The 17,659-nt window shown below is 42.5% G+C and overlaps 1 protein-coding gene across 2 annotated transcripts in view; it reads left to right on the top strand.

Annotated features, from left to right (window-relative positions):
* EPHA4 (EPH receptor A4) overlaps window positions 1-17,659 on the top strand; it is a 69,135-nt gene that overhangs the window by 37,348 nt on the left and 14,128 nt on the right. For both annotated transcript variants that reach the window (XM_018563825.1, XM_018563826.1), the window contains exons 6-8: window positions 13,967-14,091; window positions 14,346-14,505; window positions 14,676-14,787. In XM_018563825.1, coding sequence (XP_018419327.1) covers window positions 13,967-14,091; window positions 14,346-14,505; window positions 14,676-14,787 — 397 coding nt within the window. The remainder of the gene's footprint in view (window positions 1-13,966; window positions 14,092-14,345; window positions 14,506-14,675; window positions 14,788-17,659) is intronic.

Here is a 17,659-nt window from a genome sequence, read left to right on the forward strand (position 1 = left end):
TTTAAATGATCACTAACAGTATCTTCAACAATAGGTATCTTTACCTCATTATGAAATAATAGAATGATATGCTTTAAGATATATTGACCAATGGCTAAAGTAAAACACAGCCATCCAAGGGACTGGAGAGGACCATACATACAGACTGGTTAGGAAGCTCATTTTCTATATAATTAGCTAACACATTATACACTTATGTCTAATTTTTAAAAACGGAAGGGAAAGCGACATCTTACTCATGGAAACCAATCCGATTCCAACTAGTAGGTTTCCGGGACAGATTAGAAAATTAGCAAATTTTTATTTGCAATATTCCTTAATCTTAAACAATGATTAGGACATTGAGTATAGGACCTGTAAGCGTTTGGCAGGAGACTTCTATCACAAGTCAACCATATTTAATAATATTACTATTACAAAGTGAAAATATCAATTTCCCCAAACATTGAGACTCAAGTTTGGAATGGATCATGTGCACAAACACCAGAGTGAGTTAGCAGATCACAATCACAATCCATCACCGATGAGATGTAAGAAAGCACAACGTATGAGAGCTGGAAAGAAAGGCTCTCTGTTGGTCCTCTTGTTCCCTTCACTTTCTGGGGGAGGGTGCAGGGAGGCTCTACTAAACGCTTTTAGGGTTTTTTTTTTGAGGATTCAACAGTTCTGGCTGTGCCAACAGACATAAACAAAACGTGTTTGGGATCAGTTACCCAAAACGAGTCACCTCTTGTTCTTTCTCTCCATCACATCACAGCTTGCGGGACACAGGATACACCAATTAGCACAGAAAGTGTGTAAATAAATTGAACAAGTCTTTACCCTAAGAGAGGCGACAGATAGTTTTGAACAGCTGTTGGTTGTTCAAAGTCAGCCCGGATTTTGGCATTGTGCTGTGCGATGCCCAGTGAAAAGATGAAACCAAATAGCATAAACAATCACTTCCCTAATTAATTGCCCTTTCTGAGGGTGCTATATAGACTGATATTTTTTTCTGCTAAGCCGAGATCCGATTGCTGTTTTCCATATGCTTGCCAAATGCCATGTAGGCATCTAGTTAGTCTTTCTGAATTTAAAGCTGAACGCTAAGCAGATAAAAAAGACAAACATTAAGTGAGCCAGTCAGTGGCGTCACAAGGGGGGTGCGGCCCACACCTGGATGACACCATTGGAAGGGTGACACCAAAATGACTGACAGTCATTTTGGTGACACCCCACTCTCAGTTATAAGAGAGAGGAGGGGACCCGGCGGCATACCTTATCCCGCCGGTTGACAAGATGGCCACCGGCAGGTATCAATAAGATCGCCGTGCATGCGTGATGACGTCATCGTGCACATGCACGGTGACATCACGTCACCCGGTAACCGCTCTGGGTGATACCCGGCCTCGGGCGCCCCTGGAGCCAGTCAATTGTGCTGCAGCGCAAAGAGGAGGCGAGAGCAGTGTGGCATATAGATAAGGTTACCGGTCTGTTACTTTCCTTTCACTGGCAAATGACAAGCTGGGGAAGGGACATGGCCTATAAATGTTACTGAACCGCAGTAAAGAAAGATTAGGTCTCTTCCCTTGCCAGACAGAGCTGTGGTGTGTGATAGAGCTGTATAAATCTCAAAACAGGATGGACAGAAATGCATTTGTTTTGGGCAAATAAAACTGCTCCCTTTATATGTACTTTATCTCCATATTTTATGTTTGCTTTGTGTTCAAGTAGTTATTTTTTTCACATAATCCTCACAATGGTTTTATATTAGTTTTTTTTATTACTACTTCATGGTCGAGCAGCAAACATGCAATTTTATTGGCACACCTAGCAGCTCTATAAGCACCCAAATACAATGGTGGCGGGTTGTTGTTAGACATTTGTCAGCACTCTGAGTGTTCCTTTGTCTAGTGCAAAAGATTTTTTCAATTTTCCTCTGTTGACATAAGAACTGATCATGTATTTTACAAATCCCTGCAGTATCTATTTTGTGTGTTTAATATTACCTGGTGCCATAGTGCTGCTGCAGTCAGCATGCTGTCGGGTTTCAGTAGGGGTGAGATAATCTACACAATTTGATTTCCATAAGACATCTGACAATGTCACTGCTTGATACTGTACACAGGATGAAGTGCTGTTGCTTTTTCTCTTCTTTTCTGTTGCTTCATTTACATATCAATTTCACTTGTTCGTTAGGCAGCTTTTATCTAGCTAATGTTGATGGCTCAGCCGTGCCAGCATGAAAAAAGCCGCATCCTTAAGTCAGGGTGGAGTTGTTTGCCCCAGAGGCTGAACCGACTATCCAGACAGTGTGCTGTTTACCAACACCCCGGTGTTGTGGGTTATGTGGGCTGGTGCGACTGCTGCTTTCCCAGCTCCGGGTGATATAAACAGTATGCGCCTCTAATGACTGATATAGGCTGCTGAGAGAATGTAGGTGTTTATATAGCAACCCACAGTGGCCCCCATAAACTTTTGTTTTTATGCCTTCTTTTTCTGCACATGTGATGCACCATCGTCATATGTCAAATCACCAACTTAGTGCCTATGTTGAAGATGATTTGCGGCAAAACCTGGGAAATCGCAAATTGTGATTTACCACTGTTTCTGCGTCCTATAAACTAATATCTGCAGTACAGGGTAATGCTGATAATAGCCGCAGATCTGCGCCTGGTCTGACCAGGCACAGATCTGCATGTTGGTCTGATTCACTCTGATAAGCGTCTCTCCTGCTCAGTGGCTGCACTCCTGAGGGGATCACTTCCTGATCGGAGGGGAGAGAGGAGAAGCAATACAGTGAGCAACTATAGCTCTCCGTATTACTTCCTGTACAATGATAGTGTGCTGTCACTGTGCAATATGCAACTTTTTATGCGCACAAATATACATGGTGCAGTACAGGGCATCGGCCTAATGCATTTAATAAAACAAAAAGGCAATGTGCACTGATATCAGTCAATCAGAACTTCTTATTACTTTAAACAGATGGAAGCTGATTTCTGATTGGGTGCTGTAGGTACCTTTTAATTCTTCTTTTCTTTGCATCCCTTTAGTCTGAGAACAACCTATAGAGTGGTAATGAGAGATTTCAATTGTCAGCAGATGGAACCTAAAGGACCACAGGTTACCTTTACAAAATACCGCCTAATAATTGGGTGCAGTGTTTGCAACGAACGCTTTGTTCTAGTGGAATTTACAGTGCTTTGGTAGATTAAGGGTTAAACCCAGAAATTCCCAGAGCTAAGCCGTAATTAAATGGGCTCAGTAATATTCACGTCTGGTTTTGTCTCTGCTTTGTGGAAAGGAGCCGGTTTAATGAAGACTTGCAGCAGCTAATCGGACCAGACTTTACGGAGAGGAGAGATAGGTGGTAGTTATATCTGCTGATGCCATAAAGCAGAAATGGACGTTTTTTAGCCAGACGCGCAGCTTGCCAGCAGGATGTTGTCACCTGCTTTATCCAGAAAGAAAGGCGTATTGTAGGGCAGCCTGAACACACAGCCCTGACCTCCTGCTGGTAGCAACTCTCCGCTGTTAATAGTCTGGTATATTTGGCTATGGATTTGGCAAGCTGCAGCTGTTTCTTGGGTGTCAAAGGAAGAAACAGACTGTTCAAGGAAAAGTGTGGATATAGGGAGGGGGAAGTAAATCACAAAAAAGAAAGCGTCAGGTGTATGTTTTTTTACTTAAGGCAAACAATCAGCCTCTGAATTAGAGGATTACGATGGTGTTTGTTGGTAAATTTTCTGACTGGTGGTAAAGCTGATATTACAGATTGGGTACTGAGCCATTGTTTAGTTGAGTTAGCTTAGATATACACTATATGGCATTATATCACCAGCAATACTTGGATCATTAACAAGGGGCTGATATCTTACCATAGCTCTACCTTAGCTGTGAACGGGATGGTTGTATCAGGTCAGAAACCTAAAGCTAGCCGTATACTACTTGAAGTTTGAGCAGTTTATGGACCCTATCAGCACTTCTCCATTAGACAAAAGCCGACTTTTGCCAATAATTGTCAGCCGTACAATGACTTTATCCATTTAACACTGTTTACTACGGATGCGGGAATCGATAATTTGTTCTAGTTTGGGCCAGCTTAGGTTCACACCTGGGCATCCTGACCGCGCGGCAATTGTGCACAAAAGTTGCCCACCACAGCTGATCGCGCTGTGGGTGCCATTATTTTCTAATGGCACCCCAATCACGCAGGGTGGATCACACGGTTTCTGCGTGTCGTGTATTGCAAAAAAAAGGCACTAGCACACGATCGTGCAGTCCCGGGACGCGCGTCCCGGGTGTCGCTCAGGTCTGAACCTAGCCTCAAGGATAGGGTGTCAACATAAAACCATTACAGATATTGACATATACAAGCACACTAATTGGCTATCTCACCAGTCAGACAAGACCAGTCACCCTGCAGAAGGAGAGAGAGCAGCAGTGACTGGTCTTTATTACAGGAAGCTCCTGCACAGAGGTAAATGCACAGAGGTAAACTTTCACACAGAATTGCTGCACAGACTTGGAAGATATACACATAGCACACCAAGATTCCAGTAATATTACACATCTTTGTATTCAGACAATCTTTGCTTACCAGGCAAGCAGCTAAATACGCAGTTGATATATAAGTATACAGGAAATGTTTTTCCTGCCAAAGGATTTGTAATTCTGTGGAGCCAGTTTTGTAATCCAGCCACCCATACCAGACCATGGCCATTTTACTAATTCCAGAAACCAGTTGGCTACAGTCTTATATTACACTGGCCGGGTGAAACTGTTGAACACAGAATAGCTCAGTTATTAAATTAGGAAATGATAAGCTACATCGATTGTGAAATCTGCACTCTCCAGCTGAGCTTCCATCTAGATACATGTGATACAAGCGATCATTGTATCAGCGGCGTTTTGTTCTGTTTCACAGTCAGGGTGTCTGCGGATAGCCGTCACTTAGGCCTATTTAGCTGGCTGTGTTGTGGTATTTAACACTCTGTCTAAGTATGTTTCCCAGTGCAGGCAGCTTCTTCTCCCTCTCCAGAAACTTTCTTCCCTCCTCGGGGACAGATCTGTTGTTGTGATGCCGCATGATTGATTGGGGAAACAGAGGGGGCACAGAGCTGATGTTTGAGTAATGTCCAGAAATCAGGAGGACACAAGCCTAATCAAACACACAGTCAGGGATTGTGTTTTAACAAGATGATGGATTGCACTTCTGTGTGTTTTCCTGTCTTGCTCCTCAACATCTACTTTACTTTAGTAACTTCCCCTGCCATTAATTAATCGCTTCCTTTCTGGGCAGCTTTCAAAACATGCAACTCTCATTTATCTTGGAGTGATACAAAGAAATACATTTAGAGGGTGTTAATTCGTCATTTGCATTATGGAGATTGGAAAAGATTGGGATTTGCAGCGCACTGTAGGGTAGCTCTCGATTTGGGGTGAATACTGATTTGGGGCCCTTTCACGACATATGCATTGAGCTGTGATGGCTACTTACATCAAAGATTCCTCATTTAGCTGAACTTTTCTAGTACAAGGCTGAGTTCACACACCGATGATTTGCGTTTAACACCTACCTACACATTAGCATGGCGGCCAGAGGGGTTCATATACATTCCCTTGGCATGTCACGTTTGGCAGGCGGTTTGCCAAAAAGCACCCATTGCACGTATTTCACGGCAGCGGTATTTGGTACTAGGTATTTCGGTTTAAAGTTCCACTTGAGATAGAAAAAAGAGCATTCGTAGGTGACAATTTTGCCTCCTGAATGTCTGTCTGCAAATCGGTGCTCAACCACCTCTGAAAGCGATCCATGGCAGATTGCTTTTCAGAGGGTGATAATGTCTGCCACCCATGTAAATTCAGACTAAGGGCATGTTTTCTATACATTTTATATATGTGGATATATATGTTATATATGCTGATGAAGTACATAACAATGCAATTAAAGGAGAACTATGAGGTGAGTGCTTTTCACTCACCTCATAGTTCTAGCCGACCTGTGACAATGAGACTGTCACAGGTCAGCTCATTAGATCGGGAGGTGAGCGAACACATACCGGGTTCGCTCGCCTCTCGATCCTGTCACGGCTCTCTGTCGTGACAGGGGAGGGGCTGGATTCCCCTCTCCCCGCTCCGATCTGCCAGCGCTGACTGGCGGAACGGACGGGGGAGGGGGCGGGTACAGCTGGCTCTGCCTCTAGATAGGCAGAGCCAGCTGTCACTCACGCAGCTGGGCGGATCCCGTCATCTAAGTCGTGATCCGCTCCTGCTGCGGCGTCTCAGTATACCGCGAGCTGTAGCTCGCGGTATACTGAGCTTAGGGTAACGAGAGGACGCTAGTTTGTGTCCTCCCGTTACCCTAAGGAGAACTATGGGGAAAAACACTGACCCCATAGTTCTCCTTTAACTTCCTTGCTGAGTGACTGCTGCAGCAAAATCAGTTCTAAGATAAGCCGCTTGATAGTCTAATGTTGGGACTTGCTGCACATGTCAGAGATTGTTTCCTTTCCTGTGGAGAAAAGAGCACATTAGGCTCTCAGGTACCGTGATTTTTCTCCACGTCAGAAAAAATGATCTGCATGCAATAACATGCATTATCTGAGGTTTAGCGTCTGTTATTTGTAGCCGGTTAAACCTTCCATTACCTTATCATCACAAGTGATATTTGTTGTTTATATAACATTGACTTGCTTTTATTGGGTCTTCGTATCGCTGCTGTAATCTTGTCCTAGAATGAAAGGTGCAATGAAACATAATCGACGTGCACTGCAGCATATTACAGTGAATGTGTAGAGGAAATACGGCTGCCCCCGTCTACACGTCTCATTTCAAACTAGCCTGTGCAAATATAAACACACGCTGAAAGATGATTGGCACTCTGTCAGCCACGTTTACCTTTCAGAGGTTTTAAAAGAAGATACATTTAAGGGTTAGAAAGATGGCAAAAGACATTTGTGTTGTGGAAGTTCTACAAAAAAAAAACAAAGCCGGGCAAGGTAGGATTATACAAACATTGTGGAATGTGGGTAAAACACAGAGGAAAGCTCTCGATGAAATGGAGAGTGAAGGTACTGAGGACAGGATTACACAATACAGTACAGGCGTGTGTGTATTATTAATATACAGGATTTATATAGCGCCAACAGTTTGCACATTGCTTTACAATATAAGGAAGACATTACAGCAGGGGTGGGCAATTCCAGCTTTCCAGCTGTTGTGGAACTACAAGTCCCATGAGGAATTGCAAGACTGCTAGTTACAGGCATGACTCCCAGAGGCAGAGGCATGTTGGGATTTGTAGTTAAAGCACAGCTGGAGGGCCTGCATTAAAGTTACATTACAAAACAAGACATGATGGTAAGGGGGCCCTGCCCGTGAGTAGGATTGCCACCTTTTCTTCCAGTAAAACCTGAACACTCTAGCTACGCACAGAATTTTTTTGGGGGGGAGAATGAGTTGCGGCTTATTCATATGTAAATAGAGTCACCCATTAATATGTAAATATCACAGTCAAGACTATTTTTAGTGTGGTACCCCCTATCTTAATTTTGGTTGCCCTTGTCTGCCTGACATCTTGTGTCCGGGTTTGAGCGGCCATGAAACCCGGACACAGCATTCATAATGCTGGCAACCCTATCCGTGAGAGCTTACACACACATATTATATATATATATATACACACACACACACACACACACACACAGATCAGACAGAATTTGTAGCAGTTGCCCATAGCAACCAATCAGCTTCTATCTTTAGTTTGTTTAGTTAAGCTTTGAAAATGAAACATAGAAGTTCATTGGTTGCCATGAACAACTGCTCCAGATTGTCTGCTCCAGTTATTCTAAATTCCCCTCATTCTATATATATATATATATAGAATGAGGGGAATTTAGAATAACTGGAGCAGACAATCTGGAGCAGTTGTTGTATATATACAGAGTATCTATCTATCTATCTATCTATACACACACACATACACAAACAAACACACACACACACATAGGTATGTGTGTATATCCATGTGTATAAAGTACGTATATTAGCTTGTGTAGCCATCGTTGGCTCCATCTGTCAGGGCTGCATGTTTGGTTATGGATTTAGCCTTGTATTATAACATAATGAGGGAAAACCTGTCTGCAACTCTTGTGATTCACCTGAATGAATAAAAATAGTCATGCTTCATTTACACTGGGAGTCTCCATAATAGCAGATCGGCAGCTTTTACACTACAATGCACTTCTATTACTCTGCTTCCCTTCACAGAGTCGTCAGTTTTGTTACTGTTAAGTAAAAACATTTGTTTCATGCTGTTTTTTTTTTTTCCCCCCGCCCTTTGTGTTCTGTTAGTCGGGACTAGAGGGCAGTAGAGGAGGTGACCCCCATGAATATTATGTGACTGGTCCCACAAGGATCAGAAGCAATGTGATATGCTGGGATTCTACAACATGGCGTTTGGGGGGTGAGAAGAGTCCGTGTTTTTGTAGTACAACCTGGCTGGTTTTCTTTAATGGTCACAGAATCCACAATAGGAATTGTTGTATATCAGTTACAATATAAGCAATGCCTGGCCTTAAAGATGGAGTATGTCCTTTAATGATTAAAGCTGGCCTATCCATTTTATTTAATTTCTTTTATTTGCAATAGAAAACCTGCTAAACATCTCCTCACAGACTGTTCACAAACTTTGTGACCTTGTTTCATGTTACACCCATATTTAGGGTGTAACAAAAAACATGCCCCCCACCTTCCCTTTCATGAATCATGGGGTTCCGCAGGCTCCTGCATACATTTGAATGGCCGCCCACCCAGCTGCGTCATTCATTCACAGATCCATTCACAGTCCCATCTGCCGCGGCTACAGAGGGACTTGTAGATCTCATTGGAGCACAAGTATGGTGATGTCGGTTGATAACTTCCTTCAGCCCCTTAATGGAAGGTCTGTAACTCGGTTAGGACCTGTGGTCAAGGAATAGTCATTGCACCCACTATCAACTGATCATGGTTGCAATGCTCTACTTTCTCCTATGCAAATAAGAATAAAGTAATAATATAATGCACATTTTTGATGAAGAAGTGTGCATTTATTATTTTGTTTTCTAAAAGGCAGAATTTCCCTTTAAGCTGGGCCAAAGAATTTCCACTGAGCCACTGAGAGCTCCCTCTAGTGGCTAATCTCTATATTTACACAATAGCAAATCCTTGGGGAAAGTCACTTATAAAATTGCTTTAATGTTAATACCAGATGTCAGAATATGCAATCACTGACAATATGCAATACGTTTCCTCTGTTATACAGAATACAGTTTGCAGCACTGAGTGATTCAGGAGATCTCACTATTGCGGATTTTGCATTGTTTTGGATTGATCTTGCTGGGCTCGGTATATTTTGCTGGTCCAGGTCAGGTTACAGGCTCCCGCACAAAGACCTGCTTCTCTTGTAATTGCCTGGAGCCTGGGGGGACTTTAATTGCAGCTGTTTACTTCCTCCCCAGCATCTCTTGTCTTCATTGAAGACTGTGAGGAGGCCCGGGCCTGTTCTGCTCAGCTGCAATCCATGGTCAGGAAACACATTTTATAGCACCTGGGAGGAGGGTAGCCAGGCTTTGTAGCTGGCCTTGTACTGCCACTGGGTATGTCATCAAGCAAGCTGATGGTACTAGTAAAACTGGTGCTAGGCGTTTAATAGGCAGTGTGTGTGCGGAAGTGAGCATCAGATCTGGATCTGCTCACTCTGAGACACCTCACCCCTGAGCTTTGATGAACACATCAAACCTGGGACTTTGCTGCAGGACAGACCGCATACCTGCTAGATTGCTCCAATAAAAACCACAAGCAGGACTGTGTCAGGCTCTTTAAAGAGCTCGCCCTGTTCTCACCATAGAAGTCTTATCTGAAAAATGACTTACAAGATGCAATCTGTCCCAAATGGCGGACATTAACATACTCCTTTCTGCGAGGTGTCACATAACACATAGCAGCCATTAACGTGAGAGTTTTATATGCATGAGGAAATGGGAAATGCCAGGCAACATATTGCTTTACAATTAAAAATGCACTCAACAGTAATGTGAATGTGTGGATATATGTGTCTTTAGTCTAATTTCAATCCTGCAGCTGTGGTGAAACTACAAATCCCATTAGGCATTGCAAGTCTCTGATGGCCACAGGCATGACTGCCAGATGCAAAGGCATAATAGGATTTGTAGTTTCACCACAGATGGAGGTTTGGCTACTACTGGTCTAATGCATCCAAGGTTTTGGATAGCATAAGAGATAGTTATAACCCTAGTCAGCTTTTTTCTGTCATCAAGGTCCCATTGGGGACATTTCCCTTCACTTCCTTTTCTGATAGCGACAACAGGAAGTGAAAGGAAATTCCTGGTGGTCAGCAGGGTCACCAGAACCAGTGCCCCCATTGTATTTCCCATCTATCTACCCAAAATTTTAAATTTTGTTTTTACTTTCAGTAATAACCGGTCCCCAAAACAAATAGAGAGGGTGCATCTCTCTAACAGGGACACAACTTTTGTTTAAGTATATTCCACAGTAACCACAAAGGGTATATATCCACTTTGTGTGCACCAAATGGTTTTGAAAAAACAGATATTACTTTGTAAAAGTAGCAGCAATGTCATCCCTGGGCTGTACATAGCCTTTGCAAAGAGAAATGCTGTGGGAGGGGCCCAGCAGGCCTTACCCACTACAGGCTGCCTGCAGACAACTATCGGAGGGGGCGGAGACAAGACCAGTCACCCTGCACAAGAAGAGAGAGCAGCAGTGACTGGTCTTTATCACAGGAAGTTCCAGGTGTCACACAGATCTGGAAGAAATAAACAAGGCTCACCCATGTTAAATTATGAATACACATATTCATACGTCCATAAGTAACGCCTAAGGAATAGGAAAACACGTCATAGGAAAACACATCCCTTGTATTCAGACAACATGTGTGTATCCCGGTGTTCAGAATTAAAAGAGAACTGTAGGGTAAGTGTTTTTCTCCATAGTTCTCTTTAGGGTCACAGGAGGACATATACTAACCTCCTCCCGTGACTCAAAGTTCAGTATATAGCAAGCTATAGCTCGCTATATACTGTCGTGATCCACCCAGCTGCATGAGTGACAGCTGGCTCTGCCTATCTAGAGGCAGAGCCAGCTGTACCCACACCCTCGCCTGTCAGGTCCTCCAGTCAGCACTGGAGGAGCGGGGAGGGGGGGAATCCGTGCGGGGAGCGGTGACTAAAGGTTGCCGCTCTCTGCAGGGAGATGATCAAGAAGTGAGCGAGCGACGGTATGCTTTTGCTCACTTGCCGATCTATTGAGCCGAGGGGGGGATCCCTGCAGGGAGCGTTGACTGACAGTCGGGGAGCGTTGGCTGACAGTCAGGAAGTGAGCGGATCGGCGGTATGTTTCTGCTCACTTTCCAATCAATGGAGCCGACCTGTGACAGCTTCTTTGTCACAGGTTGGCTCTAACTATGAGGTGAGTGGAAATCACTCACCTCATAGTTCTCCTTTAAGTGTCAGTCGTGTATGATGACTTCTGTCTTAGGAAGGGCCTAGTGGGCATATTATAAGATTTTTAATATGCTGACAGTTTCTGTTTGAGAGCCAAGACCAAGGAAACGCTTCTAGTAAATCGCTAAAGCCAACTTTTCACTGCACAGGTGTTCAATGGTAAAAAAATCGAATTTCCTCTAAAACCTATGTAATAAAAAACATGACCTAAATCATTAGAGCCAGATCTCTTATTGTTTCACTTCTACAGTGCTAAAATACTTTCATACACAAGCCATTTTCCACTTGTAATTTGATTGGTAGCCATGATGGTGTACGACACAGGTAGCAGAACTTCCGACCTCCAGCTGTAAAGAGACTACAAATCCCATCATGCATTCGGCTCTGGGAGTCATGCCTGTGGCTTCCAGAGTCTTGCAATGCCTTGTTGGACTTGTAGTTCTAGAAGAGCTGGAGGGCTGATTATTGGTAGCCACGATTGTGTACAACATGGGTAGCAGAACTTCAGACCTCCAGCAGTAAAGAGGCTACAAATCCCGTCACGCCTGTGGCTGCCAGAGTCTTGCAATGCCTTGTTGGACTTGTAGTTCTAGAAGAGCTGGAGGGCTGATTATTGGTAGCCACGATTGTGTACAACATGGGTAGCAGAACTTCAGACCTCCAGCAGTAAAGAGGCTACAAATCCCGTCACGCCTGTGGCTGCCAGAGTCTTGCAATGCCTTGATGGGACTTGTAGTGCTAGAAGTGCTGGAGGGCTGATTATTGGTAGCCATGATCGTGCCCAACATGGGGAGCAGTACCTCGGACCTCTGGCTGGGAAGAGACTACAAATCCCATCATGATTCTGCCTCTGGGAGCCACGCCTGTGGCTGTCAGAATCTTGTAGTGCCTCATGGGACTTGTAGTTCCACAACAGCTGGAGGGCCAGAGTTTGGCTACCCCTGGTGTACGAGTTGAGATACTGTATGAATGACTCCAATAACAGCGTTGCACAAAAAGATTTTACGACATGTCGAAAATCTTGTATCGGCAAAGATTTCCTTTGCATGGGCCACATTAATCCTGATCTTACTCCTATAATGATTGCATGTTAGCAGAACAAAGGCCAGTAAACAAGTGCTGTTCAGGATGTCGCGCAAGTTATTAAATGCTTCTAATAAAAGTCGATGAAGAATTAATTGGCTAAATACGGTCTTATTTCCACCTCCGCCTGTCCTTGAGCAAGTCACTTTATCTTCCTTATAGCTCATCACAAATAATAGGCTCATTTGTCATGGGCAGTGACCTATTGTGATACCATGGGTAGCACTGAATGTATGTATGTATATCCATTACTGCATGGGAAGAGTATTACAATAAAATGCTCCATCACAACAAGCCGTCATTATATTGTGTGAGTCCCGGGACATTGGACCTATTTACTAGCACTGTAAGTCACCTGGGTGTCAGGATTAGTTGTTGAATCAGGAGACTTTGTTATTAGTGAGTCAGTGTCGGTGTCATGTCCCTGGTCTTAGTATTTCAGCCTTTATTTGTACTTGTTGAGTTTTCAGAAACAAGTCCTTTAAATCTTACATTGTGGGCGATGCTCGTATCCCAAAGTGATGTTTTATATTGGTTCAAATTAAATAGGTGATGGCCACATCCCTTGCTTCATAAGAAGTAAGGGAGGAGCCCTGGGAGGGTAGGCGGTTAATGGCTTAATATTTCCTAATTGATTTAATTTCTGACTTATGACTGCATAGTTATTTTCAGCAGTGAGCTAGTAAAGTGGGAGTTGTAGTTGCAGAAAGACAGAAGTGTCTTGCTCTAGCATTGGCTTGTGAAGTAGGCCTTAATTCCTTGTTGATAAAAAAAAAATGTGGTCATTTTAAATATTTTGGGGCTATGGAAATGGGTTGCAGTTAGCTGATCAGCAGGAGCTAGAGCGGGTGATACCCTATGGCAGGGTTAGGCAACCTCAGCACTCTCACATGGAAATGAGACTGGATTTAGCCAATTAAGCTAGCGATATCCCAGTTGTATTTTGAAGGAAAAATGTTTGATTTTCTAATAGTTCATGGGATCTAACTGACAAGTGATTTTGACCATAGTGGCAACAAAAATCGAAGGAGCAGGGTGTGTAGTTTTTTTTCGAGCAAACAAAATTCTAACAGTGAATGTGGTATTGGTTTTAGAAACACCATTCATTCCAAAATCAATGTAATACAAAACGATACGAGTATTTGTAACAATGTTTGTCAAGTCAAATGATGGCAATATGAAATGTTCTGACGAGATTTTATGACGGTTCGTTTGAAAACCTACCAGTGTGTGGCCAGCTTTAGTCAGGCTTTATCTACTGGACATTATATATAAAAAGGAATACTGTTATTGGTTTGCCCTACTTTTGAATGGTTATCTTATTTGTAGGGTAAACCTCGAACATTGTGTAACACCAACTTATTTGTCTTCTGCAGCTCCATCAACCGTAACACAGATTCAGCCAAAGGAGATCACCAGGCACAGCGTGTCCTTATCCTGGCCAGAACCTGACCGTGCCAATGGCGTCATCTTAGAGTATGAAGTCAAGTACTATGAAAAGGTAATGTAGAATCAAATCTCTTCTTTCCTGTGTTTGGGACTTTGGTCATGGTTACCATTCTTTGGTTAGACGTGGTTACCATTCTTTCAAGCTCTTCTTCTGTCCACTTGACAGAAGTCTACCTGGTGTAGTTGTCAGCAATTTTTGTTTAATTTGTTGAAATGATTTCTCCTATAATGCATCTATCTCATAGCTGTGATGAGTACTTCTTACTTTTTTTTTCATTTTTTTACATTTTCTTTTGCTAACTATAGGATCAGAATGAGCGCAGCTATCGGATTGTAAAGACTGGCACACGCAGCGCCGACATCAAAGGTCTTAATCCATTAACTGCCTATGTTTTCCACGTCCGAGCCCGAACTGCAGCAGGATACGGAGAGTTCAGCGGTCCTTTTGAGTTCACCACTAATACCGGTGAGTCTGGAACTGTTATCAGTCTGTTTTATGTCATGTGTAAAGTATGTGTAGTCTTAAAGTAACAGAGAGAGAGGTCAAAACGATGGGTCCATAAGCCCTTTCGTGAATTTGTATCTTTGCATTGTGTGAATAATATATGTCTAATATAACTTGTCTTCTCTCCTCAGTCCCGTCCCCCATGATCGGTGAAGGAGCAAGTCCTACAGTGCTGTTGGTATCTGTGGCTGGGAGCATCGTGTTGGTGGTCATTCTCATTGCCGCCTTTGTCATCAGCAGAAGGTAGGTTGCTTCCATCATCCAAGCCAGCTTTTTAAATGATACACTAAAGCGGGTTTAATTAACTCTTCAGTTCATGAGTAGTTTGGAGATTGTAATGAAAACTGTAACCCAAACTCACAATGGTCATATTCTTATTTTTTATTCTTTTTTTTACTTGGCATAAACACCTTTTATTTTTTAAAGTAATCTACCTTGTTTGGGGAAAATAGATACGTGCTTTGACAACATAGGTAGTTCTTAATCTGATCATAGAGTGCAAACAGATGTTATAGTGTGAAATTCACAGCAGCCAATCAGATATCACCTTTTATTACTTTAGAGTGAGAACATGAACAGAGGAAAGTTGATTTGGTTATTGAAGGTCAAGGGTAGACAACTTATGCACTCCAGCTGTTGTGGAACTATAGGTCCCATGAGGCATTGCCAGACTGGAGTTGCCTACCCCTGTTATAAGTTAATAATTGTACATAATGTCCGCAGCAGTTGTGCAGACCTGGGAACACAACTTATCTTTGAGGCTGCCAGTTTTTTTAACTCTCACATCTACAAAATAAAATATCAGTTTTGGGTAGACGAACCTTTTAAGATAGTGTATTCCCTTCCATTTAAGCGCTGTGCTAAATTGATGAACAAAGACCATCAAACACGACAAATTAAGAAGTAAAATAGCATTAGAATGTTGTTAGCAAAGACTGCTATTATGGTGACAAGACGGTGTACCAGCTAAGCAGGTTGGACTGGAATCCTTTTTTTTTTCTCTTTGATAAAAAATATTGTTTTATCTTTTATTTCAGTAGCATCTGAGAAAGTATGCAAGGTATTTTTAGGATTCTAACTATGCCTAGTTCATCTTTTGTCTGAAAACCCCCTTTTCCCATTACCTTCCTCTTACAGGAGGAGTTCAGACTAGAAAACAAAGACATGTTTTCTGATTAGCATCTAAACATAGCATTCACAGTACAAACCCCTACCAGCTTTTTTAATGTCCCCAGCATGTAGGCAGCAGAAGCAGGCTGCCATTTAAACCAGACTTCTGCAGCGGGAGCCCCGTTTCAAATTGAAAATGAATTCCACTAATTCCTGGGACTTCTCTTTCAATGCTGTTTGTTAGAGGCTTTGTGCAAGCAGTTGGATGACAATAAGCACCTTGTATCAAAAGTGTTTCACAGTGAAATTGTCTTAGTGTCTAAGTCAACCTGAACTGAAGCTATGACAGCTGGTATGCTTTTGATTGACAATGGGCAATAGAGATACTTTCTTACAAAACACTTTGGATTTGCACAAGTTTTTTTCCCTTTACTGAATCGCGATCTTGTTTAGAAGATGAAAGGATTGATCTGGTTAGTTGACACAGAGCCTTTCAGACACTTTGGCTTTGTAGGTTAGACACCTCGGTACATCGTCACAGTAAAAGCTGTTATAATACATTAGTAATGTTTCATTGGCCTAGAGCACTTTTATTATAAAAGTGAATCTTGACTGATAGTTGCCAAGTATATCATTGTATCAGGGGATTGTCGGCGCATTTCAATCCCTCGTTAATGGCAAAGGAGAGGGTGGGCTCCGGTCGATAGTAGGCCAGCCGTGATTGGTCCTCAGTGGATCACTTTAGATAAAAATGAAACGTCGACCCTTGGACTTTCATTGATTCCTCTTTAGTGTCAACAATAAAGCTGTCTGTGCGGGAACAGAGCCAGAAAGCCGGGAGATGACAGCCGCGTGGCCTCTAATGTGAATTCAAACGTTTTTTTTTTCTTCTGCTTAACACGCCGAAGAAATGGCACCATGTTTGAATGCAGAATTAGAAAATGTATACAGCCCATCCTTTAAGGTTTCTTTTGGCTAAATTTAAGCTACATTACTACGAGCGGAATCCATTTTATTTAATGTAAGAACATAAGGCAAAGAGCCTATTCCTGGCCATAATAATAAGTCTTCAGTTACAGGAATGTTTGAGTGCTTGAGAAAGATTCCTTGGTAAAATCTTTACAGGAGGCATGGGAGAGGGCTGTTAATAAGATATTAATAGTATTCTTCTGTTGTAAATCTGTTTATGTGCGTTACATAGTAGTCAGTGTAAGGTTCTTAGTGTAAATCACATTTTATATTTTCTTTTATACTGATGTCATCTAAGAGCTAACCTACATGGGCAGTTTTAATCTCTTGCTACTTGGAGATTTAACTACTTGCAGTCAGTCACCTTATTAGGCTAGAACTACATGGGAGATTTTGAGTAGCTCAATCATGCTACTAAAATTGCTACATAAATGGAACAAATGACTCCCTACGGAGTGGGCTACACTTGTAGAATCTTGTAGCAATCATTGGCATGATTGGAGCCTTATGTGATCATGCAACAACGATCTCTACTACATGCTATTTGGTTTTCTTATTGAATAGGAAGCCATGTGTCCCATCAGTTTAGCAATCAGTTGCTACCACTAGCGATTTATTTACTGACCAATTTAGTTCCTTGATGATTAATATCAGAACTACTATCAATCTCCTGTGTAGTTCTAGCCTAATGAAGTGTCTGCAATCATGTAGATAACATTTTTCAGTAGTAATGGATCATAATCACACGTGTATGAGCTATTTTCTAGCCCATAGTTATGATGCCTGTGTATGGGTTAGGCTTTAGTGCTTTTTTCCCTTCCCAGGTTGCTATTCTTGTTTTGTCTTTGTGAATACTGTGTATTTCAGCCCTCTTCTGGCTGACATTAGTGTAAATGGTTGATCTATTGGCCCCGGCAGCTTCTAGAAGCATTTCTGGACTGTGACATCTCCAGGAACAGGCTTCCAGTTGCTAGCACCGTGTCATTGCCCACTGGACAGTTCCAAACATTTATTCCTGAGCACTTTAATGAGGTTA

This window comes from Nanorana parkeri, unplaced genomic scaffold (assembly GCF_000935625.1).
Source record: "Nanorana parkeri isolate BGI_ZX_2015 unplaced genomic scaffold, ASM93562v1 scaffold701, whole genome shotgun sequence".
Classification (NCBI taxonomy): domain Eukaryota; kingdom Metazoa; phylum Chordata; class Amphibia; order Anura; family Dicroglossidae; genus Nanorana; species Nanorana parkeri.